General features: G+C 39.6%; 1 protein-coding gene across 1 annotated transcript in view; it reads right to left on the reverse strand.

Annotated features, from left to right (window-relative positions):
• The window catches only part of ANK2 (ankyrin 2), a 159,998-nt gene that overhangs the window by 118,709 nt on the left and 13,858 nt on the right, over window positions 1-27,431 (reverse strand). The window contains exons 3-4 of the mRNA XM_086464118.1: window positions 14,560-14,658; window positions 12,979-13,077 (exon numbers count right to left, since the gene is read on the reverse strand). Of these exons, the coding sequence (XP_086320244.1) occupies window positions 12,979-13,077; window positions 14,560-14,658 (198 nt within the window). The remainder of the gene's footprint in view (window positions 1-12,978; window positions 13,078-14,559; window positions 14,659-27,431) is intronic.

Genomic DNA, 27,431 nt, shown 5'->3' on the forward strand with positions numbered 1-27,431 from the left:
CCACCCTGGGGCTGGTGGACCGGTGAGTCCAGGGGTGTGCTGGCCTCCTGGCTGCTCCTCAGACAACCTTTTAACAGGGGCAGATAAGAGATCCTGCTGCAGAGTAAAAGGAAAGAACGCTGTGTAATTAGGAAGGCACAGAAGTGCAGGAGGTTGCCAGGCAGAGGGATGGAGCTGGCAGGGGGAATTATGAACAGATTGGTTTCTTTTCCCTTGCACTTGTACAGAATAGCACAGCAAAAACTGCAGGTAACTGGGTTGGCTCACTGTTTTGGTTTTCCTTCCCACTCCGGAAAGAAACAAAATGGCAACCTATTAGGTATAACTAATAGTAATTTTCCACCTGCATCATCAGTATTTTAATATTAAAGCCTAATGTAGCAGGTTTTTAATGGCAATATGTACCACTTGTAAAATCCTTCTAGCACTGAATATTATATAGATGAATACAAGGATCACACAGACTAACAAAAACTTGGGGAATATGAGAAATTTCAAGCCAGAGTAAATCAATTTGCTTAAAAGCTTTGAAAAAATCTTATTTTTTTAAATCAACTCAAGTCACTAGTTCTGGAACTTGATCAGGACAATAAATCCTGGATTAGGAGACTACAAACAATACATATAGGACTTCGTGACCATTTAGTACCAAGAAGTACTAAATGCTTTTCCACCCAGAAATCCAGAAGAGTGCCCATTATATCAAGGAAATCCTCCTCACGTGCCCTGCTCATATCTGAAAATACAGCAACTGGGGGTAAGGAAATTCTTGCACATAAAATAATAACTTTTTTTTTTTCCTTCAAGCTTTATAGTGTGAAACTATCTATATATTTTCTTAAAATCTGGCTTATTTTGGAAATAGCATCAGCATGCCAAGGTCTATGTGCAAAACTGCCTATACCAGACAAGCTGAAAAAGCTTCTCCTGAATTTCTCCCCCTGGCGAGGTCAAGCCTCATTTTTTTCTGCTGGCAGGGTGAAGTCTGCTTTCTCAGTGAAGAACTAGTTTCAGAGCTTCTAACTGCAGTGTTCCTGACCTCAACGCTTCTGCCTCTTGGCCAGAAAACTTCTATTTTAGGATTCCCAGTATTACTGCTCTCCTTGGCAGAGACCTACCCAGTGGGATTACCTGCTAGCCCAGCTGGAGCTCTTCCCTTCTCGCTTGTCCACTGGACCCCAGGACTTCCATGCCTCCTCCTATCTTGCATAGTTTCTACCTGTGTGTCTGTGTCCTAATACAGCAAGTTTCTGTCTCTCTCAGTCAGTTCTGCAGTTAAATGGAAATGCCCACAACAAAGCACACCCCTCCCTTCGTTTCCTTTACTTCTCTTAATATAAAACCCCCTTCCCAGTTTCTCATCTTTTAGCTTCAAAGAGCTACACACCAATACTTGGTTTCTCTGTTCTGCTCCTAGAGGTATTTCAAAGCTCAAGATCCCAGATCTCTGCAAACTGAAGAAAACATGTTTTCCCTAAACTTTTGTTGCGCTACCCCAAAGTGTCTTCTAGTGAACCCATGACATTCTGGTTAATGATTCTCCATGGACATATTGCAAAGGAGACGAACCTCTCCTCTCTTTGTTTTAGCATGTGGAATAGGATACAGAGGGTTTACTGGGCCAGTGGTGGGGAATCTTTGTTTCAATAAACTTTCCTTCAGCTTATGATCCCATATTGTAGAAACACAGCCCAGAATTAAAGTAAAAATACTGACTATGGAATATAAATGTGACCTGGAAAAGGAGAAATGCACTTTGTTTTGCTTCTTCTGAAAGCCCAGCTGCGTAATTATGTTACATCTGTATGTTTAGATTTTGTGCATCATCTGAAAAATAGAAATTAATTTTGTACTGATATATAATATTCATTTTCAAACAATGATTTCATCAGAGAATTTGTAGTGAGGACAGAGTACTCAGATTTCATTCTCCTTACAAATGTATACTACAACATGTTTACTGCTATCGTATAAAGTTATCCTCAGAAATTAATGCTAAACAAACAGAGTACATTTCATACTCCATTCTTTCTACTATATTCACTGATTTACTTGCTAATTTGAGAAAATGAGTAGCTCTCAATGATTCTTCAAGCTATTAATGCAAATTGGCAAGTCTATATATGACTCAGAAATTGTATCATTAAATTTTGCCCAAGCCCTAATGAAGACACAGTTTGAAGAAGCAGAGGGATTATTAGAGCATTTAGAAAATCATACAAACAGTTACATAGCTTGGTTGAGCTTTATTTTATGGCAGCCTTTCAAGGAACCATACTCTTTTGCATGCAGTACCGAGTAATCAGAAGCACACATCTTCTAAACTCTCATGAGTAGCCAGTGTGCTTGAATCACTAGTACTCATGCTTGTCCATGAAGATGTGGCCTTTAGTGTGTATACATCTGGAGTATCGATATATCATATATCCGTATCTATATCTCTATATTCATACTGATAAGGAAGAGAGAGAAAACAGATATATTATCTCTTCCTACAGTTTGCTTCTTTTTTGATGACACCTGAGCATTAGCAACATATCCTGTGATTAAATGCTAATGTAAACCCAGATGAGCACACCTATTGTATTTTAAAGTCCTCCACAAACTGTTTAAGACTGTATTAGATGATCACCGAGATTACCAGGGAAGATGAGACAACTGACATCTACTGCAATTGTTTACATACAGCAAATACTCATTCCTACTTACTCTTCAAGATGTAATTACCGGTCAGAAGGTCAACACAATCAGCAGATTGCTCGACCCAGATCAGTTGCCTCCTCAGCCTTTCCATGGGTTTTTGATCTGGCGCTGCAGTGGCCTTCTCCCCCCAGTTTTGTTTTGTATCAAGGAAACAAAAAAACCTATTTTCTCAAGGTCACAAATAAAACCCTAATGAGTTAAGGCTTTTTCTGCAACCTTTACCACAGTTCTGCAACTGCACTTCTCAAGCAACATTTAGAGAAGATTCTGAGCACAAAAGACTGCCCCTATAAAAGCTGTTTTCCTTTGAGTCACTCTATAGTTTCCTTCATAGGACGCTGCACTTAACCAAAGGGAAGCCTTTATGAAATTGCTCTGTCTCCCTCCCGTGCCTCCTTCTCTTTCTGCTCTTGGTAGAATTTAAGTCAGCCCCAAAAAGGAACAGCTATTGGCACAAAGGATGAGACAAGGGTGAAACAAGCTTAGATTACTCATGAAACCGCTCACACAGATTATAAAATCTTCTGGTTTATGGTCATGTGTTAATATATAATTTTACACAGTAAGTATCATGATCATTTTTGGGGTCTTTAAGTTCAATAGCCATTTCAGGATTCTTTCTACTCTTCAGAGTATTACCCAAATTCAACAAGAATGGTAAGTTCCTGATTTAAATCCTTATTCAATGACATACAATTCATGTCCCTGGTTTTCCTCATTTTTTCCACAGATATTAGCCTAAACCAGTGACATCTACATCTCACCTTAACAATTAAAAGAAGGTAACCCCACCTTCACTCACTGTTCCCGTTTATCTCAGTCTCCAGTAATCTCCACAGGGGAGGAAATAACCACTCCAACAAAGCCTATTCTCTCTCGAATAAGAGAACGTTATGCAGGGAAGGAAAAGGACCAGAGGCCATGGGCACAAACCCAACCACAGCAGGGTCCCTCCCAACAGCATAAAATGATTTTTTACTGTGAGGTGACTGAGCAGTGGCACAGGTTGCCCAAGGAGGTGGTGGAGTCTCCATCCTTGGAGGTGTTCAACAGCCAGCTGGACATGGTCCCAGGCAGCCTGCTTCGAGTGACCCTGCTTGAGCAGGGGGTTGGGCAAGATGGCCCCAGATGTGCCTTCCAACCTCAGCCATTCTGTGATTCAGTGAAAAATCCTCTAACAATCCAAGAAACTAATTAATTTTAATCAATGAAATACGACAGCTACAAATAAATACAACAGTGCAAGCTGAATTAAGAGTGCACATCGTGCTAAAATCAACAACATCACAATTCTGGGAACTTTGTTGCGCATTATGCTCAGAGCATTATTTTCAGCCAGTCTAAAAATAAACTCTTCATAAGAGGATTGTATCTTATCAGGAGAGATTCTCTGCCCAAAAGGGTGAATTAAGGATAGATCAAGGTACCTACTTTAACTTTTAAAAGGCTCTTTTTTTTTTTTTTTTTTTTGTTAGCTTACATCAAAATCTGGAAGATTTATATTGCAGTAACTTTACCAAGAATTCACATTCCTTTTTCTTTTCCATTAAAATACATTTTCCATAAACCAAACATACAATCCATACTCTTTTTCAAGGAAAAAAATCTCATATTTGGACTACTACAGCTGTATTTATATTCAAGCAAATATGTAATTATCAAATTTGTGAAGATATGCTAAAGGGAAATCCACAGTATTTAATTTAAGTTGCCAAATTTAAGGTGCCTAAGGAGTCTCATTTTGCCATACAGTCAAGTGGGCTACTAAAGAAAGACTGAGAACTTTCACACCAGGAGCCCATCTTGCTCAACTGACAGCTTAAGCAGCATGAAATTGAGAATGCGAAGGTGGATGGAAGGAAACTATCCCTTATAACACCTGTGACTAAAGAGGATTAGAAACAACATGTTTACTATCAGAACTGGAACTCTAACTATTGATTAACTGTATCATACGATAAACATATAAAAAATTCAGATTTTTTTTTTCTGTTTTTTTAGTGAACAACAGTATTTAAACTGATGTATTTTAGCAGGCTTTCACAAGTTGAAAACTAAAACTCCTGGAAAACTACTGCCCTTTTCTCCAGCAAAAGCCTGTAGGGCCTACCAAGCATTCAGACCAATGCTGCTGAGGTGTGACACGCACTACCTGCATACTGCTTGATTTATCTTTGTCGTAAGAAGACCTATTTGTGTAAAACATACCATTGCAATACTCAGAAGACAGTCCAATATTCATCTAGATGTTCTCCTTGGGACCCTAGCAGTGAGTTTGATTCTACCTCAACCCCAAGGAGATGCACTGAACCAACACCAGTCCAAAAACTAGATTATGCCTTTGAGAAACATAACTCAATTCAAGATTCTTTCCTTTTTCCAAGAGAAGTGTTTTGCTCCAGCCTCACATCTGGCTCAGCTTTGAGAAACTGAGGAAGAAAGCACACTCAGTTCCCCCCTTGCCCTCCTGTACCTCTGACTGCACTGTTGTGATGCTGACAGCACCTTCATGGAGGGGACTTTTGTTTTGTCCACATTATAAGAAAGAGATTGAGTAAAACTATCTTTTGCATCCATCAACAACCAGCTAAATTAAATACTGTGGATTTCAAGTATTGATGAAAGCACCTGATGTTTTTTGCCCAGATTCTTTCCTCCATGTTTCAAAATGAGCAGCACATTAGTATACATTCATTTTTCTGAGATATCATTTCCTTTACTAGCACTGGAAAGTGCTAGTAAAATTACTGGATTTAGGGAGGCTGGTGATTCTAGTTTATTGGGCCAAACAGTTAAACAAACAAAAAAATGAAAGAGTGTTTACTTGTTTGAGATGACAGATCACAAAACTGATTTGTAACAAATAAATTTTAAAAATCTAGTGACATAGAAGCCTACACTGAAAGTAGTACCACCCACCCCTTCAGCTGTCTCCCTAATTCCCTAGTAATATAGTGTTTTCCACTCTATACTTACACCACTGCAACAATTATAAAGCCTATGGATAAATGACGTTGTCTGGGTTTGTGATGAACTTGGTAAGGTCATTCAGGAGAGACGCCACAGAACTCCAACTGTAGCACTACGTATATGACACCTGTGGCCTCACCGTTACAAGAACCCTCTTGGGAAGGGTGTTTTACTGTAAGCCCCTTCCTAGCTCAGATGTCAAATTTAAAGAGCACAAACATTCTATTTTAGCAGATTCAAATATCACGATTTTCTCTGCAAGAACAGCAAAGCAAAAACAGAGCCTGAAAGACAGCCAGGCAGAAATCAAGATGTTCTGTACCTTGGAAATGTCATTTTTACAAAGAGGGAACCTGTAATAGAAACAGAGTTGATGGAGAATAATGGGAAGAGAATAGATTAGTCATGCACATAAAACCATAACCTTGATGCTGGGCATGGGTTAGGGCCCAAAAGCTTAGCTGGGGCAGACTCTTGCTTTGAATTCTGGGCAGTCATCCAAAACAGCATTTGGGGTTTGCCTTCCAAACATGGTAAAGGAAAAGCAGTTCTGGAAACAGCTTATTTTAGGTATATGGTTGAGGGCTGGAAGGAAGACAATATTGCACTAAAATTATAAATAACATGTTTGTATTTATTTGGTTGTGACTCAGTTATATCTATGGTCTCATAATATATGTGGATAACATTTCCACTGCCTGGTTCTAACGTTGCCCATTGTGCCATTACAGTAGGGGTGAAATGTGGCATGTTGATCTGGTGAGCTCTTACCCTTCCAGCTGGTATGTTGGTTTACTGCAGGCTCTAAAGTATATGCAATTTAAGAATAAATATTAAAGGCCGTTTATCACATTATTAGCCAAAAAAAAAAAAAACCTGTATCTTTCAACCTGGACCATTCGTCCCTTTATAGCGCTTTAATAGAGACAGTAAGTTAACAAAATAGACTAAGATGTACGTTGTAAATATTTCAGTCTCTGTTGGTGGAGTTCCCGACACATTCAGTTATTTTATGGCTGCAGCTGGGACCCCAGAGACAGCCATCAAACTGGCTCAGTACCCTCCATTGATCTTTAAAAGCTCCTGATCCTCGCAGCAGCCTTTGAGAGAAAGCCAACCAGTCCCGTATCTCCAGATCACCATGCTGCTGCTTCTGCAGGTGACACCATAAGCTGGGCATCCTCACAGAGTTATTTTTCTTTTAACTGTATGAGTTATCTGGGGAAATGGGAAAGTCCCGCATGAACGCACCGATATTAACAATCATTATCTTATGGTCACACTCTGTTATCCTGTAATTCTGTGTCAATCTGTAAGCACCGCTGCAGTCTCGCATGCACAGGCATCCTGCTCAACTCCCCTTCCACTGTTGCCTGAAATCATACTTAAGATCCGGAACAAGTGTTGTTTATCATTAAGTGATAATCACTGTAAGAGACAGGCAGCTGAAACTTGGACTAGTTTAAGGCAGAATGCATAAATTTATCTGTTCTTTTATTGTTCTTAATGTATTACTTTTGTTTACATCTCTCAAAATCCATATAATCCTCCAGAATGCTTATCTTCCTTTTTTTTTCCCTCCAGTGAAGAGATAATGGGCCTGATCCTTTATTACATTAGTAATGATGAACTGCAGTTAAATGACCCCTCTTGATACACAGCAGCTAAAAATCTGGCTCTTTAAATAATACTGATATAAAAGCAGAAAGCCCAGTTGGTGGAATTAAAACCTTCTGTCATAATGGAGTAGCAAATACTCTGCAAAATATGCTCCATTCTGAAGGTAAGATTATCTTTACAGACCATGGGGAGAGCAATCTCTGGTAAAGCAAATCCTAGGGCATCCTGAGAGAGGCGAACTGATCGCTTCTCCGAGAATCATCTAAATCCTCCCTTTGCTTTTGTGGTAACACTGAATATGGACATTCAACGAGCTCTCTTATCGCTCTTTTTTGGGAACATTTACTGAGGCTGAAAATTTTGTGTTACTCTAAGGATTGCTTCAACCTGATGAATAGTCCAGATAAGACTACTCTAGCAGTCACAACAGCATCTCCTATGTGTTGAATTAGGGAGTGGTATCCACAATGGGGGCAAATTTAAACAAAAATACTTCTTGGCTAATGTGTTTGCAATGAGCTTAGAACAGGACATCGAGGAAAGGAAACCAGAGGGCTTGTAAATAACAAGATCAGCTTGAGGGAGGACCGATTTATCTAATCCTTGCTTTCTGTATCTGGGTCACTTTAAATAATCTGATGATTAAAAGGTAGCTCCTCCTTTTGTGAGGGCCCCTAAATGAAGCAGTGGTGAAAGCACAACCTTAGCAGCTAATGGGGAACACATTCTATTCTCAAATCAGTTGCAGAAATTTTAAAATTGAAGGCAAAAATTTCTTTCTTAGATGACTACAGGATACAACAGTTCCCTTACAGTTACTGAACAGAAGTGAATTTTATTTGAATGGAGGAAGGTCAGGACAGATCCCTTCTGTAAGGTACACATGGTCAGAACAGCTCCGCATCATTGCCACAGGGAACAGTCTGCAGGTAGACTCAGTTACAAAGATTACTGCAATCGGGGTATCATCACATTTGGCAGGACAACATTCCAGTTACCAGACACCTCTGATGCCTACACATGAGTCAGATGGTACAATCTGACTTTAAGAGAAAGCAACAGAGACAAACAGTAATTTATCACAGGGAAAGGCTGCACCAACTAAATCTGGTGATGTTTCTTCCACCTGGGGAAAAAATATCAAGGATTGGCATAAGGATTCCTAGTATGTCACAAAAGCTGAGGTTCACTGAGAGGAAAATACAAAAAATAATCACTGTCCTAACGCACAAACAACAACTAAGAATAGGTTTGGGGTAAAGAAGTGATCCAGCTGTGAAAGGAGTATACCACTGGGCTCACTGCAAGTGTGTCATGGGGGGTGAGAGAGAGAGAGTGGTAAGTGGCCAATGTCACTTCCATGGCTCTGCATGATGAAACATTTCAATGCCCCCTGAGGACTTTTTCTGAATTCCCCACCGAAATTCAGAGGTACCTAGAGAATCACCCACACAAGTGAATACATATTGCAAAAGATTGCATCATTCCATCACCTCGTTCTGCTCTGCAAGGGAATGTAATAATCAGAGCTCAAAGGAATAGCCTGGACCAACCCCAGCAGATCTGGTACCCGCTTTACATTATGGTTTGTACCATCCAGTCCCCAGGCAAGATTTTCTATTATCAACGAGTGCAGCTTGGTCAGATCTATACGTGACCAAAAATCATGGTCAAATCAAGAAGAGAAATTGCAGAAATTGATTTTTTACTTGACGATGCGTAGCTAGATCTGCTTACTGAACTACGAGCAGAGTCAACCAAGTGAAGATATTATAGATACTCATTATATAAATATATTTTCTCGAGCAATACTTGTAGCAAAAGGCGATTCTAATTGAGCCAAACAATTGCACACTTGTCAAATTCTAGGTGGAGGTATGCGAAAAAAGGACCAACAACTTCTAGATCGCTGGCCATTTCTGGGTGCGCCCTCATTTCAGCATTTGCCTGAAACATACTCGAGGAAGATGTCAGCTCTCAAATGATATGCATGCAGGTGAAAGTGGAGTCATTCAATTAGTAATCACTGTGCAATTAGGCTCTGTATCAAAATAGAAATTACTTTTCTAAAAATAGCAGTGATGACATATTAGCTCAAAAGGAACAGACTTTTTAAGAGGAAGATGAACAAAATAACAGCTCTGAAGGCCAACATGAAACTGAAGGGCAAAGCAAAGTAATCTAATAGAAAACCAAAATCCATAAAATCAAAGCCCTGAATGCTTAACAGTCTCAGATAGCACAGATGGGGTTTGTAATCTCAGTGGTTAGAACGTTTTTAATAGCATTTGCTGAGATAATTCTGTTATTTTGTTGTGCGAGGAACTGGGAAACCAGTGTGGTGTTTCAGATGTCACTGGTGGTACGTTTAGATAAAGGCCGGTGTTTTTATGCAATTTAATGGAGAAAAGGAAAGGAAAAACAGTAACTTGAACAAGCTGGAGTTGAGAATACTCTTTTATCTATCAGTTTATCATCAGTGAAGAAATTCTGTCACTATGGCAAATAGTCATCACTGGAAACGAGAATGACCTTGGCAGATACCAAGTTCTTTAAAGAGGAAGTTATGGAGCAACCTGAGTAGCTTCACTCGCGTTAAATCACTATCAACAAACGGCATTTAGCAGGGGCCTAGAAAAAATAAAGTGTGAAATAACAGAGATTCCAAGGAAAGGATGCAATATACCCTCAATACCAACAACCGGTCCTAAAAGATTGAAAAGGGATAACACGGCATCTATTTTTAAAAATGGAATTGAGAGAAAATGTAAGAAAGAGAAACTGAGCATTTCAGACATAATGTCTCACTTTTTAATTCGATTTTACCTTTAAATTGTATTTTTGTTCATTTCTGACTTTCTCAATTAAGGTTTTTCCTGATATGATTTTTTCCTCTCCACCTTTTCATCAATTATATATTTCCTGACAAAAAAAAATAGTATTTGAGTGTTCAAGCATATTCTGTTCAGTCATTCTCTTCTTTTTCTGTATAACTTCATATTTTTCTTTTTTGACCAGCTGTAGTTAGATACGCTTGAATCTTTCTTGATCATAAATCACATGCCTATTCTTTATTAATTTTGAAGTTTCTGGTTTTCTTCTCGTTTTTTGGGTTTTTTTTTTTCTAACTTACTTATTTTCTATGGCATATGTGATTCGTCAGCACGTCAATGCAATCTTGAGCAGAACGGCAGCATTTGTTACCCTCATTCCATTCATAGGGCATAAAGAAATCAATTTTTATTTAATCTGCCAGGAGAAGCCTCTAGGAAATCAGAGTTAGAACCAAATTCTTGGAAGTCTGCTCAGATGCCTGACTAAAAAAAAAAATCCATCCTTTCCACCCATCATACAGGCAACATATGTTCATTCATACTCAAATTACTAGCTACGTGGGAACATGTGCGTGAACGCTCACACGCAAATACTATTCAAAGTGCCGAACACCATCAATAAATATTACCCAAGTGCATTCCACATTTACCAAAAAGCAGGTAGATCTATGTCACGGCCTTTCTGTCCAAGCGCAATCGTTGACTGTTGTGCTCATGACAGGGCTTTTGACCAGGAAACAGGGTGGTCCCTACGAAGGGACACCTTCCACTGGAAATGCCCCCTCAGCAGCAGCAGCAAGAGCCACTGAACATCCCCTGCCTGAAGCAGCTTTATCCATCTCTTCTGGAAAAGCACAGCAGTCCAGAAAGAGACAACGCATAGACACACCCCCCCCGCCCCTAGCTGGATCACACTGCATTAAGGACTCACCCTCCTATTCAAGTCAACAGGACTTGTTTAATTAAGACAATACGGCACAAATCCAGGATATGTATATTAAAGGAGTTTGAATTCATCCTGTCTGGAGGCAAACAGTAAGCAGGACTGGGGAAAAAAAAAGTCCTCCATCAGATTAATTCAATTAATTCAAGTAGGAAATGCCTGTAAAATAGGTCTGTGTACATCACACAGAACATCCGGTGCTAACAATAAATGTGTCCAAAACTAGAATACTGTCTAAAATAACACCTCTGAAAACAGTTTCCAAATCTGGAAGGATTATTCTTTTATTACTATGTAGAAAACTTCATTTAGTTGTCCAGCATAAAAAAAAAAAAAAAAGCCTTTATGAAGGCTATTTGAGGGATAATGCTTCACAAAAGTATCAGTATTACAATTCTTTTTCTTACCATGCTTGGAACCCTAACATTAGAGACATTACTTTATCTTCTTACACACATGAAAAGGCTGATAAATGTATGAACAAATCATCCAGTTCAGTCATTACGAAAGGAGTTTGCTAATTTTTTAAGCAATGGAATTGCAACATTTCTCATTGTTAATGGAAATAGAGCATGGGGAGTAATTGACCATCAGCTGTCCTGAGAGAGCTCTTTAGCAGTCGCTTTGGGGCAAAAAGCATAATAAAGAAAAATATTTTTAAAATCTTGGAGTCGGGAAGCTTAAAGGTCTCTTTAATTTCTCTCTCATCTTAAAAATTAATGAAAGTACAGACAAACCTACTCATTTTATAAACCTATTCATTTTATAAACTTACTCATTCATCTCCTGCTCTCTACTTACTTTACACTGTCCAGCACAAATTTGTAACATCAAACAGCAAAAAAAAACCCTCCAGGTCCCAGTTTCCCAGGTCTGGGCAAGCAAGATGTGGAGCTAGCCAGATGTAGGATGGACTCTGACAAATCAAAACCTTTTACAAACTTTGTGTTCCTAATGATCGGGGAATGAGCTACAGAAGAGGACTGAGAAAAGCGTCTCACACAGGCCCAGCTACGCTTCCTGAAACTCTCTTCAACCTAGGTAGATCCTAGCTGCACTGTTAAATCAGATCAGTTGCTTCTTGTTCTGCTCACCTATCCCAGCAAGATTAAGCTAAGGGCCATTATCTTGCCCATAGACAGTAAGTGCTAGGATAATATAATTTGAAATTAATCTACCCCTGAAGCGTGACTTGTTTTTCTCATCATCTTAGCTTACACCATTACTGCAAAAATGGTATTTGTGGTCACTGAATGACACACTAGGACTCAATTTGAGCACTGTTAGCTCAGTGATTTACTTTCAGAATATCACAAGCTGACTGCTTGCGATGCTTTAGAAAGATGCTGTTTCTTTACCATGTATAGTCCCCATCTATGCCATCTGTTTGGTTCTTCATAGCTACAGACAGTCACCATAGTGAAGGTGGCATTTACAAACATTAATCAAATTACTTATTTAATAAATTGTTCCTAATCCTAAACACATAAAGAATGAGTTCAGAAACGCGGAGTAAGTTATCTGCAAATTTTCAGCCAACAAATAACTATGAAAGCAACTGCATAAATCAAGTCTAAGAAATTATCATCTTTGTTACTGCTCACCAAACACAATTCATACATATGATGTGATATTTCTACATTCTGAAAAATTTCTGAAACAATTTATTGAAGCACACTAGGAATTCATGAAAGATTTCAATCAACAACAACGCAAGGTCCTGTATCACACAATGACTTCAATTTTTTATTTCCTTTTATTCTACTTACCAGTGAATGCCGTGCAAACCTCACTTTGATTGATTTGCAAGGCTTGGACATTTGGAATTTGAAACCTAACATCTCAGATATATCTTATAAAATCTCACCAAGTAACTTTTAGGAGAGAGAAGGGAAAATAGCATCATACCTGAGATTGTGCATTGATATTGGCTCCTTCCTTAACCAGAACTTTGACAACTTCAGCTTGTCCTGCTAAGGATGCAATGTGCAGGGCTGTATTCCCTTTCTGTTATGGGGGAGGAAAAACGAAAGATATTACCCTTCTTCAGGAATAATTTCAACCAGCAGTTCTTTGTAACATTGATTTTTTGAGTGCAATTTTACCTTACAATTCCATGATGTTCCACAGAAACATTGTGGATCCCCCCAAGACAGGGGATAGCACTGGTAGTTGCAGCCATGGTGATTTCTTGAGTGGTTGTGTAACACTACCATCCTAACATAACTTTTGAGGGAAATTATGGAATTGGATTGGGGCACGGGACAAACTTCTAGGTGAAGTTTAGTACAGGCTAACAGCACACTTCAGTCCGGTGCAGAGAACATGCCCTGTACAAGGTCACTGAAATCTAGAAGTCCTGACAATTCAAGCTGTGAATCACATGTAAAATGAGATTTCCCAAAAGGAATATCTGACTGTTAAGTAACAGAAAACAGCCTTTTTTTCCCTTCTCTAATTGGCATAAAACTAAAATGCATATTTTTGAAAGGTGTTACACCATTAAAGAGATGCACTGCACAATAAAATAATCTCTCACAAAACAGCAGCAGTGTGGTAGACCACTGTTTTTGTAAGACCCTTGTATTTTTTATCAGGCCAATCTCTCATCTTGGGAGCAATATTTAAATGGCTGTATTAAAGAATCAAGGCTCATAAAATCAGAACAAACCCCCAAAGTCCTATCTAGAACCAGGTGGTTCTACCAACAGCTTCACTGAGGGGTGACTTAAAGATGTTTTTGAGGAGGGAACTTCTGTTTTTCCATCAGTGATGAAAATCCCACATTCAACAAGAAGCTCTCCGAGCTGACAACCAAGGGTTAACCTTGATAGAGATCCTGCGCATCAGAAATCATAAAAAATAAGAGAGCACCACAGGGGCATGGTGATGGTAACTAAATGCAAAGGCTGAGCACAGCCAGCCAACCTAGACACTAGGAGTCAAACACTGCATCATTCAAGCCAACAAATCTGGCCCACCACAAGGAATTTACCACCCATAGACAACACACTGACTGAATGGTTTGGAAATACACATGTGCCTGTCTGGGGAAAGGCTGAAGGCAAAACAACTTATCACACAGGTGGTTTTTCCGTTCTGCCCTTGAGTGAAAGGGGTCTGGATATGATACCGTCAATTAACAATTTTCACAGATTTGAAAAAATCTACTATTTTGAGCTATATTCACTCACTCTATAATAGGGGCCTGTCATTGGAAATAACGACAAATCTGGCATTGCCAAAACCTTTTAGTGCTTCTTCCCCTGCAAACAGATTGTACAAATAATCATCTTTCCTGCTTCATTTACTACCGATGAGCTTTAGCAAAGAACATAGACTCACAGGCTATAATAGAAATAACATTTTAAATATCGGTGAGGTATTTATGTTATTATTTTGTACTTACTTTTTTTTTTTTCTATTAATTTCTCCCATGTAGTTGACTACTTCTTTTTGTGAATAAATTTACAGACATGCGAGAATTACCTTAGTGGCAGAATCCACAGCCGACCCTCTTTCCAATAATTCTTGTACCAGTCCCACGTGGCCTTCTTTAGCCGCCAGGTGCAGAGCATTGAGTCCATTCTGTAAGCACAAGGGCCGTATCAATTACAAATATCAGTTCTGAAGATACACATTCCTGCCTTACCCTGGTGTAAGAAGATTAGTAGCAGGAATACCATTACATCTCTTAGCTGACTGTCTACATAAGTCAGATATTTTGGCCTTGGCTATTTAAGCCAAGGCACAGTGTGACAAACTTCTCCAATAACATTTTTCTCATAGCAACAAAGACATCAAAACAAACCATTGTTTTGCAAGTATCTATAAGAGATTCCTTCCTTTCTGATAGTTTCACATTTCCCCATCCTGCTACCTTGGGTATCTCCATGAAGCCCATTATTTCGAAATTTCAGTATGTATCTGCCTTCTTTGTACTGTAACTTTATCTAGCCCCACTGAGGTACTATCAACAGAGAAACCACAGGACTTAGCCAAATTTACACAGGATGTGTCTATTCCATCAGGATTATTCCAGGCCGACGTAGCTGTCCTGAACCCTGGACTCTCCTCCTCTCCTCTGGAATAACTGGTATCAAACAGAAAACCAAAAGCACACGTAGACCAAAATGGCTGTTGATTACATGTGTCTGGCAAATTATACCGATCCTTGACTTAGTACCTCTGCTGGTTTCTGATGAGCAAGACTTTGCTGAACTCTGAGGTTTTGTAACCTCATTCAAAAAGGGAAAGAAAACTAAGGAAATAAGAGCCAGGATTTTCAAAACAAGAAACCTAAGAAAGATAGCATCTAAATCTTTTCCACATGAAATAGGTATGGGATACTTTCTCTCTTATAAATTCCAGCCATAGAAACTGTATCTTCCTCTTCCTAGTATCCCTTTTCTACCCGGGGGAAAAATACAAAATGACAGTCTATTGTAGCTGAATTGCCAACCTATTTTTCACAATCTTACGGTATTTTTCATGGTACATCAGGCAGGTGACAGCCACAGATACTGCCGTTGCCCTCAAGCATTCTCCCGTTTTCCATATTGCAAGCATCACAAGCAATGCTCAGGTATTTGAGTAACTTGCAGCAAGTTTAGCACAGTGTAATGTTTAGCACTGTGTAATTTTTATCACTTTACTTGTCTCTAAGCAGTTCATAGGCATTTAAATTGCAAAATAAACAAGCAGCTTTCTGGTCTTTTATTTGTTCATCCACAGAGGCAGTTCAAGCTTGTAATTCCCAGTAGGATTTTAAAGCACTTAGCACTTCACAGGAGGCATTTAATGGGAGTGGGTCCAAGGGCTGCAGACACAGCAAGCCAAATGCATTTCTGAACTAACTCCATTTAATTCTACATTCATGTAAACAGCACGGGCAGATTTTGTGGTCAAATTCAGAAATGCAACTATGAGAAAAGCAAAGGAACTGAAGGAAGGCTACATTCACAAGCTGCCAAAAGAAGAACACCCTTATGCAGCCTAGTAGTTTGGAAACGTTAAGGAGAAATGTGGTTTCAAATCCCATTATATTGGCAAAGCAGCAGCAACCAGATCTTCCTTATGCCAGAGGAACACTCTTCCTGGTGAGCTGCAGAGCCCAGCGGTGGCAGCAGTGCCATGCCCTGGATCAACTCTTAGCCAAAATTATGCAGTGAGGTTGACCATAATCGTAAGGATAAGGAACGCTGCACATGTCAGCGAATTTTTTTGCAGGCTGAAAACATTTCAGAAAGCTCTAATCTTCCTTGGGTTTTAATCTCAGCTGAGTATTAAATAATCATAATTACTACCTACAGTGGTTGAAAGCTTTGAATTAGTATTTTGTGGGGAAACACACAGTGTTCTTCTCTTTGTTGGAGAACAAAGACCTGTTCTCATACCTAATCTCACAGGTTCAATCATCAACACTTGACAGGAGGGTATGAACAGGAACTTTGACTCCTTACAGTTGTACACAGCTGATGGATTGCTATGACATTATTAACCTTTTTCACTCTTTGGGAGCAGACTGAAGTCCACAACCGGCAGAGAAACTGCAAGATTGCATGGCTCGCATGAATTACACGCACACAAGTGCCTCTGAAGGATAAAAGTTGAGGGCAAGCTTCTTTTTTAGCTTACCATGTGCCAAAGTATGGAGAAAGCAAAGCTTGTCCCAGTGCTTAATAGTAGCAATCTCTTAAAATGCCTGCATTTGTACCTCTGAGACACATTTCTAATGATACCACATTAAGCAGCTGAAAGCTAATAGTGTTGCAATTGTTACGCGAGTTTCTTTGCAACATATGACTTCTTTCTGTTCATTAAAACAAGGAAAATGAATACATGAGGTCCAGTGAAAGGGTTACAGAAAGAAACTATAGCCTAAATACAGTTCCTACTGCACACATTTGAATTCTGTAACTCCTTAAATAAAGTAAGCTGGGGCAAGCAGTAGCAGAAGCAAGCACTGCACATTAAACGTTGAGGGTCAGCACAACCGAAGCCTTAAAGCAAGCTTTGTTCCTCCGTAATCAGAACCAACGCTGTAATTATTTCCCAACCCACATGGCTGATCCCTGCTAGTTATGATGACAGAAGCTCAGATTTAATCAACGCAACTCCTCCGTTCCTGTCAACTGGATTCTTGTATTTTAGAACAACAAAGGTTTCTGACACTTCCCTTTTTCTCTCCCATGCCTACCAAAAAGGGGGGGGGGGGGGGGGGGGGGGAAGTAGGCGCAATGAAATTAGTTGTCTGCTAAGCAAAACTGTACAGCATAGGGACTGAGGGACTCCCCCTTCCCTCAAAGCATATGTATACCATAACTGCCTTTCTTTTAGAGGCTCATTTGTAATTCTAACTCTCATAAAAGAACATAACACTATGCCTTCCAAGTTTGGTTCTTCAAGTGTTTCCCTGCAGAGCCCGACTCCCTCAGCTCTTTTTCTCCTCTAGCACTGAGCTAGAGCCATCAACATTTTGTATCCCGTAGAGCGCTACAAAGGCACACACAAACCACTGCTGCTCACGGCACTTACTATAACGTCACCCTGTGTATTTCCAACACACCAGAAAAGCCCACAGATTTCTTGTACGTCACAGAAATCACCAACCTTTTCTAAGCCAACCGAAAGTCAGTCACTTCCTCCTGTAAGACAAGCACCAAGTCTCACTGCTATTGTCTGAAAATCACCCAAGGAAGTCCATGCTGCTTCTGCCTTTGTATTCAGTTGCCTGATAGAGCGGTCCTCATGGAATGGAAGTTCTTCAGTCGCTGCCTGGTTCAGCGTCAATCCTCCAGTGCCATTTAGTCCTTCTGGGACACCACCCAGATGGCCGCTATGCCCAGCAGCAGTAACAGCTTGCACTATTCCTGCCTAACCCCAGTAAGCCAAAGCAAACTGACCCCACAGAAAGGCAACTTCTTGGCAGAGCATCAGATCAACTTACAGTCCAAAGAACATTTTAAACCAGCAAAGTCATCATCGCTATCAGAAGTGCTTCTGCTTCTCCCATCCTCTCCTCTGCTCATTTCTATCCCCAGCCACCTCTCTGCAGATCAAGTCCCTCAATCGTTCGGTGCGAGGCTGCACACACGCTTCTGCCAGCGCAGGAGAGAGTACGGCACGGAAGCACGACAACCAAGGCAGGGCAAGGCCGGCATCGCTTCTTCTGTAGAGGTATTGACTTAGTAAAAAGACAAAACACAGCCCCAGCAGTTGTCTAGCACTACTGCAGCTTCAGTGACAAACTGCATAGCAAAGCTGCAATACGGACACGGTGCGATCCCTCTCCCCTCTAAGCTCAGCTGTGACAGCTATAGATGATAACCCGGTAGCCCTAGAAAGCTTCGCTCACCTTCTGCTGATAAGACTTGGAGAGAAGCATAAGGAGCATAAAAATGTAGAGACGGGGGGAAAAAAGTGTTTGAAGTTAGTGGGGATAAATTCCTTACACATGTGAACGTTTGCTTGTGTTACTTCACTATATAATGGTCTTGGCACTAAAGAAAAGAACCTTTGTTAAATATCAGGATTCCTACTTCCCTGAAGTTTACTTCCATTTGAAGGTATTCATCAAGTACTCAATATCTTTAAGAACATTAGGAAGGAACAATGTATATTCACAAAATTAATCCCCTTCTTTCCTTTACGCTAAGAGTCTGACCCCTTATAATTCCCATCGACACTGATGGAAGCTGGGATGCAACACTTTCCAGGAAGATTTGCCAGCATCTGAGTTTCTAATTACCCTTGCCTTTGCCACATCAGGTTAGAATGGCATTTGAGCAACTTACAGAAAAATCATCACAGAAGCCAACGAAAATAAAACAATACAAAAATCTATTTTTGTAACGTTTCAACATTCTCTTGAAGCACAAAATGCAATGCACTTCTACCAGGTTCCTTCCACTGGCTCTGTGTTCACAGGCTTATATATATATATATCACGCACACACTCACAGACCAATAGCAAAGTGTAAGTTACAAACACAATGAAAATTAAAAAGCTGTTGTGACAAACTCTGTGTGGTCATGCTAACTCCTTTACATGTTTTGCCAGAGTTAAGAAGGCATCTGCACCCTCCAGTAAAGACTAAGACTAAAAAGCAGTATCATAGTCTTCATTAAAGTCAAATACTTTGTCCCTTTAACAGATGTCACTCTAAGGTTGCTGCAAATTCCCGCCTCTGAATAAATCTCCCAGAAAAGTAAAGAGTGCATGTGGTCAGCCTCTTTTCAAGAACGATTTGGGAAAGGGCACATTAGAGAGCTGAGCATGACCTTCTCAAGTCTGAAGGTTTGTTGAAGTCTTTCCCAAAAATAGCACAAAGCAGTAAAGTGGACGGTTGGAAAAAAGAAAAATAATTTCAGATTATGAAAATTCTCCTTTTATGTTGCTTTATAGCCTATGGAGTAATGAAAATGAATTAACCTACTGAGCGACATCAGCATGTGATACTGTCAAGCCCATTATGACTACAGTGCTACTTCAGTCTATAGTTAGCGCTACTGGGAATGTTAGCTGCTTTCCATTTGGACTATAGCAGGAAGTAATTAGTAGCTGGTGCTCTGTCTCACTGGAACTGAAGCAAGAAAGACATCCATCAAATTATAAAACTGCCAACAAATTGATAGCAAAAGCCAGGCAGATCTAAGTTTTAAAGAGCCTTGGAGCTGGAGGTCCCCCAAAACCACCTAGTAGTTGCATCCTGTTCTGTTCAAGGTATCAGACTTCACACACATTCCTTGTGAATACAGAAGACTTCTTCAAAACAAATGCCAAAATCCATCAAATTTTTCATTCCAAGAAAGTAACTCCATCACCATGAAAACTGACAAGCCTCCAAAGATGGGGTGATGTTACTTTAGGCTGCCTTTTGGACTACCAATTCTGTTTCAAAGCACAGGAAACAGCTGACGAACCCTTAGACTTGTCAGATTTTGGGGTCCAACTTCTGCTAGAACTATGGCCTGCACAAATGCATACTGTAAAATTAGAGTTCATTTTTCTAGTCAATAATTTGAACACTGAGTCAGAAGCAACTTGCTCTCTCTTGCTATATTAACTAGAAATAGCAACCATGTCCTAAAATAACTATATTTGTAACATAAGGAAAATAGCTTCAAAGGAATCAGAGATTTCCAATGCCTATCAGTTTTTCATCCTATAAAATACCAGTAATCAGATTTTTTTAAAGGGACTGGTTTTAAACATTTCTAATTTTCTCCAGAAATAAGAAATAGAAATGATTTATGATTTTCAGAATAGATAATGGTGCTTGAAAGCAGATTAAAATAAGCAATTCCATAATAATTTAATTTGATCAGAAGGTAGCATTTGACAAAGCGTAATTAAGTAATACATAATTATTAACTGTACAACTATATTAATAACTAACTAATCCCTGGATTCAGTATATCTAGAAACATTAAATTCCGCCAGCTTTTGGAAACAGTTACACTGAGGAAATACTTTGATTATCTATGAAGACAGATCTCTGTCAAAACTTAGGATCTGAGAAACAAACACTAAATCGGAAGAAAGCATTTTCTTGTGTTTTCTCTGTTCAGGAAATCTTACTCTCAACATTATGTACTGTTTTCTGAGAAGGGATCTAGTCTAAAAATAGCATTATATCGAGAAAAAAAAATCCTGCATATACAAGGCTTCATTTTCGAAAGAGCATTCAGATATGTCACTCCTAAAAATAAAATACACCCCCTGTGTTTTGCATGTCAGCTTTTCCCCTTAGATGGCTGGAACACAACCACATAGACACCCCATTCAAACTCCAAGGAGGAGGTGGAATAGCTCTAAGGCTGTAGTAGCAGCTGCCATGGCTTGTTCATCATTCCCTAACCTCTAGAAGGGGAGTCTGCTCCCACTCCTAATAAAATTTACGATACACCAGTGATGCTTAATCAATAGAAGCTGAGGGTCTTAGTTACCAAAAAGCTTCGTGATGGATTTTATAAGGCACCAGAACCAGAGTGGCAAGAAGCTGAAGTGCCTGTTTGTGCTCAACGGATGGTAAATTCAGGCTAAGAAACGGGGCTCACTAGTGCAGAATATGTAGGATGCCCATCTTAGGTCATTCTTTGTTCTTGAGAACTCCCACAGAGTAATCAATGTCTTCAGGGAAACGGATTAGCCAGTGCACAGAGAGAAGTTTTTCCTGGCTAACAGGGCTGAGACAATCCAAATTAGAGATCAATTTTATTCATAGATCTGAAGGGGGTATTTTATCATTTTTTGTTTTGTACTGTTTGTCAAGAGCTCGAAACACTTCAGACAGTCTAGAAAATTCCTGAGTTCACTCAACCCAGACGTCAGGTAAAATTACTGAAATAAATCATGTTAATATGGGATTTTTTTTCTGTTTTGCACACTAGTCAACCACTTCTTTTATCCTAATAACGCAGGTAAAAGTCCAGCTTTGACCCTAACCACAGTACAAACCCACAGATTCTGAATGTTGGTGGTGTTGCCATCTATCATCCACTACCACTTTATTTCAAGCCGCTAAGAAATTACGCAGCATCTACTCTGATGTTTGCATTTGTCTGGCTCCAATTTCACCCATACAGTGCAAGAGGAGCTTCACTAGCCAGCTGCAGATGGGCAGTGCTTTCCACAGAAGATAAATCTGCAGCAACCCTAGTCATATTGCTCTCATAGCAAGCAAGAGAACAGGAACACTGCAAAAAAAAAAAAAATAATTGCAATGTTTCCAAGTAATTATCATATTACCTGTACTCTGTCCTGGGGGTGAGCCTTTTTGTTAATATTGGTGCTCATAATCAAGACATAAAACTTGCTGGATCTATTTGAACATAAGAACTTGAATCTAGATTTACTGTCTCCTAACTAGGGAACTTGAAGTCTGCCAGGTTGTCTCTCATATAACTCAGTAAGTTTTTTCTTGACAGCAGGCCTTTAATGGAAACTTTCTTCTAGACAGTAAGACAAGATTCTTTCAATATGTTTTAAATAAGCAGCACATGGAAAGCCCCAGTTCTTCTCCCGCTCATCATTAAATATCTTGGCACAGACAACAGAACGGCTCTCACTTCTGTGTCCTAACTTCCATTTGACACATGCCTACTTTAATCACCTGCAGCTTTTCTTCAGCAGGGAAGGGAATGTCTCAAAATACTTTAGATTATTTCATTTCTTATTCTTCCATCTATCCATTTTTCAAAAATAAATAGTGGCCACAATAGGGGGTTTTTCAATTAGCTTTGACATTTTTCCAGTCCGAATGTCAGCATATAAGTACCAGAAAAGGAGCAAGGAATTTTACGGAGGCTTTCTTGATGGTATAGATAACATTCAGATAGCACAAAGCTCCAGTTCAGGAAAGCAGCCTTCTTCAGACTAGCACTTAGCTGCATACTTCAATTAAACTAATTAGGACTTAAATGTACTTTAAAAATGGAATATGTAGCTAATTTTCCACAGAATTAAGGACTTAGAGATCTTAAGAATACCAAGCAACTTTCAAAATCTATCCCTCGCACCCCGGAGTCATACATCAGGGCTGTCTCTCTGTGCTCCTGTGTCCCAGACCCACACAGCACAGCTTACATGCTGTCGGCGCTAGGTCTCCCTAGAGAAGCCTGAGCACCCCATGCTGCTCACCACCTCCTGCCTGCAGTCTTCTCCTGGTCCCGTGGGGTGCACCATGTCCCAAAGACACAGCATGTCTGTGTTTGTTTTCCCTGGGTGAAAGTTCCTGAAATAACATGAATTCTGTACCACAGGCTATTAAAGATAAGGGCATTTTTTTTAGATTTTTTTTTTTTTTAGCACAACTCCATGAGTAAGTTGTGCACAAAATGGCTCACGGCCTGAGACAAGGCTTACAGGATCACAGTTTGCTGGGATATACTGGGGGACTATGAGGAGCAGCAGCACCACCAGCACAGGCATTCCCCACTGTGTGAGGAGAGCAATTCCTGCACTGAACAACCCCTGAACTGCTCCCAGGTCTCATCTCTGAGAAAACCAGCTGCTTTATGCCAGAAGGAACCAACTAATACATGTACAGCATGGATGATTAGGGAACCAGGACTCACGGGTGAAACTGGGGAGGTAGGTCATTTAACAGCAGAGGCATACTCATCGTGTTCCCAAATGTAGCCAAAGCTCAGAAGTTTTTCTTATAATTGTTACATGCAGGGGTATGGGAATATAAGCAGGGGTGTCACACCAACACCCCTCATTAATAGCTGTTATCCACAGAACCCTTGCCCAAGACCGATAGCATAGTCAATGTACGTCAGGGGCAGCATGTTCACAGTCTTCTCCTCTGCTCCCAGACTCTCCCTGAACACCTGCAACTTTTTACCAGGAACTCTTCCTCTTTACAGCTCTGCCACTGTTGGAGTCAAACAGAACAAACTGTACCACCACCAAGCTGAACCCAAGGCTGCGGTCTATGAAGGTGAACAGTCTTTGAAGCTTCTATTTAGATGGTGCACTGAAATTTTAGCCCATTTCATGATGCATGTTACAGAACAGAGCTTCTGTGACATTGCTATTGAATGATTTACTGATTTTAATGTGGTTTAAAAACAAATTTTAAGCAATTTTACTCTCAAAATTCATAGCCATTGTCCAGTCAGTGGCCACGTTGATTAAATCTGGCTAAGAGTTAGGGGAAAGTGGGACACCATACAGCCTGAGCTTCCAAGTCCCCCTTCAAAGAAATGCCATTGATTTCACTAGAATGTCAAGACATTTTTCAGGACTGATGCAGACACTTACTTGCATATTTATATAGCCCTATTAAATTTGATGGTACTAGTCACTTAAATAAGCGTTGCAAATGTGGTCCCTAGGCTATGAAGCAAAAGTAATTGGATTTGTATGACAGACTTACAAAAAAGCCAAGCTAAAACATTCTATCACATTATAGTCATATAAATGGTGAAACTTTAACGGCGTATTTTTACAGCAATAATAACTTTCCTGAAAGGGCAGGTAATTTTAAGCAGAAAATTTAAGTACCTTTTTATAACAATATATAACACAATTTATGTCATAGATAAGATTGGCCAGTGATAAAAACATACTTAAATGTACGGTTTTCTGAAACAAGTTAAAAAAACATGGCTAGTCTCTAACCATCTGAGGGTAATCAGAATTACATTGCTAATGCAAGTGAGCTACAAGGTTTTAATCTGCTTGGACACAAGTTAGCTAGTCAGCTAAAAATACCACCCACTGACTCTTTACTTAGTGGCTGAGATCTCACAAAAATAGCAAGGGAAACCTCAGACTTCCGCACTTCAGGTCACAGGGGATCAGGTGCTTCATGTGGGATGGTTGAGGAAAATCGATTGGCTGACCATATTGCTTTCAATGTGAAAAAGTAGTATCTTTGTAATGCCCAGACTGCCCAGTGCTCTTTCTATCGCACGTTTTGAGTTGAATTTTGCTCTTGGTGAAACAATTACCTCTGTGGTTCCAGTAACTGCTCCTAAGGGAGGAGATTGGCACTGTGGGGTGCTAAACCTTCTCCTGCTTCCTTTGAACTTCAAAACGAAGAAGTGTTTTAGAACCCACTGAGGACATCTGAGGTCATGCACTAACTGCACAGTTGCAAGAAATTCCTTCTAAAATTTTGTGAAGGACAAGATAGAATTTGGGCATTTGGGTAACAAAAAGACCAAGGAAGTCTTCATTAGAGCTGAACCACTGAAGTCAAAGATGCACCAGAAATGCAAAAGAAACTGGTTAAAATAGTACAAAGCTCCTTCTTCTAATAACAGATTTAGGGTATACCACAAGTGAGACAAAGGAAGACAATGTATAAATACTACCTTTGAAAAACTCATTACAACTCTTTCTCCCCTTCAAAGTAATCCCCTGGCAGGTTTCTGAAGCAACTTACTAATCATTTTCATACAAGTGGCTTGAGATATCAAAGATGAAAACAAGAGGGTCATTTCTTCTCTGAGGGTTCCCAGATACAGTAACTGCAACCCAAATTCCAAAAACTGGGGAACTTGCCATCGGCACTACCGGCAGGGGACTGTTCCAGCAGGTACTGCCCAACAACTTTGTTGAAATTCTTTCAGAAAAAGGAAAACTTACAATTTCACATGGGATTATTGCTCTTGCCACCAAAGAAAACCCATGCTTTCGTAGCATTTCTTCGCTACCAACAAAATCCACGGCTCCTAAAGCCCATGTTCACATCAGAGCAAGAAAGAACTCCAGCTCTCAGTCTGATTCACTGGAAAATGTGTACCTTTCACCTCAGCTATTAAAAAAAATTAGAAATGCTGTTTCAACAGCCTTTTTCCTTCTAGCTGCCCTGGAGAGCAATTTATTAGCTGTCGCAGCTTAATGGAGTCATAATATAATTTCCTTACTAATTCCAATGAGACATACAGCTTTATTTCCTAAATATTTTACTTATTTACAACAGGTATGTCCACAGCAACTAGCAGCTCAGCTCCTGGATACAATTTACATTAGGAGCCACAGCTGTATGTCTGGACACAGTAGGGAAAATGTTGACTATTTCTGATCTTAATCTGAATAGTGATCAGAAGAGATAAGACAACATGGGCTTTTTCTCCAAACTTAAAATAATATTTTTTATTTCAATTTTTTCCACTCTCCAGTACCAGTATATTCCATCCCTACACATTTCCCAAAGGACAGAGCAGCTTCAAATATCTTATACCTGAAACATACTCCACCAAAAAGGGAATAATTTTTATTAAATCAAAATGTAAAAGTAATGTGAATGATGGGGGGGAAGATTAGATTCACAATGGAATTGTCTTTCTTTTCTTCAGTAAAACACATATTTTCCATCATTTTTCTGTCTTGAGGTTATTTAGAGATACTTAGATGGTACTTTTCACCAAAAATAGAAAAAAAAATTGAAAAAAGCTAATTTTAGTAAGGTATTGTGCATCAGCAAATAATATTTTAGTTATAAAATTTGCTTACTAAAATATTAACTGAATGATCTGAATTAAAAAAGCATTAATAAAATCCACACATCATTTGCAAATTTACCTATTTATTTTGCTAGTATCTGCTCTCTTTGGTATGAATTATTCAATTGCCACCTCATTGCCCCAGCATGCACATTAATTTAATGAGCAAACAAAGCAATATACAAGCCCTGAAAACTAAACGTAAAACTGAAAACACAGACTGTATTTCTTTATTTGGGAGAAACGTGTATCAACATATTACACATAGGTCCAGGACCATTTCTTTAATAATAGTAAAATTTTGTTACAAATTTAGACCCGTAATTTCTTTAAGTTGTTGCTATAACTACCATATGAATGAGAGTGTGTCCTGGAAGAGAACTCTTGCTCTAGGTATGACAGAAACTCCAGCCTCTAAAACTGTCGCCATGCTACAGGGCTTAAACATAATACTGAACATGTAAAAACAACGTTTACAAGAAACTTCTTTAGGCAACTGAAAAATATTTTACAACTCAATTTTGAAATCCACTCAAACACCACAGCACTCATCTTTGCAAACTGTTGCCTGAAAAACAGAGTCAGCTTTGCTTTTCTTATCCGTTCAAGCACAGCTCACTCTAAAACTTCCAAGCAGTGCCTTCACATACAAGCTAAGGATACCATTTTTCGTACACGGCTTTCAACTTCTTCCTTGGCTCTGTCAAGGATGCCAGTCCACACTGTCCTTCAGACAAATGTTTACAAGAAATTTAGAACCTTCCTTTAAACTAACCCCTACACCTATGAAGATGCCAGAAAAGAGGTCTTCAAAATAGCTTAAAAACAAACAAAAAAAAAACCAAATAAAAACAACAACAAAAAAATACCTAACGCACAGAAAAAGCCCAACCACAAACCCAAAAGGTTACAGCTGGCATGCTGTGGAATTTGTTAATCACAGTCATACCACTGCCATCCTCTGCACATCTGTCACTTTGTTGTAATATCTACTGCTCCTCAACCCCTATTTGCAAAGCAAGTTCTCTGGAGAAAGGCGCATCTTTCACTGAAATGAGGAATACCCAACACACGGGCATGCCTCGTCGCAATGAATAAATGGATACGATAAACAAACAGCTGTAACTAACAGAGAAAAAAAATATGAGTGTTGGCACAGTCCCACTTCTCCAGACAAATAGAAGAATGAAGACTCTCAGTATGGGAAAAAAAACTGGATAACGGGTGGGCCTCAGCTTCCCAAGTCTCCTGTTCAGACAGGGAGTTCAATCTCGCTCTGTCGTGGCGATACAAAACCAAGCAGACTGGGAGTGAGGTGGGTTTTGGTGAACACAGATGCCTCAGCACATCTAAACTACAAAGAAACCAATTAGAATTACTGAGAACTTTCAACTTGA

Source organism: Leptosomus discolor, chromosome 4 (genome assembly GCF_034619465.1).
Source record: "Leptosomus discolor isolate bLepDis1 chromosome 4, bLepDis1.hap2, whole genome shotgun sequence".
Classification (NCBI taxonomy): domain Eukaryota; kingdom Metazoa; phylum Chordata; class Aves; order Leptosomiformes; family Leptosomidae; genus Leptosomus; species Leptosomus discolor.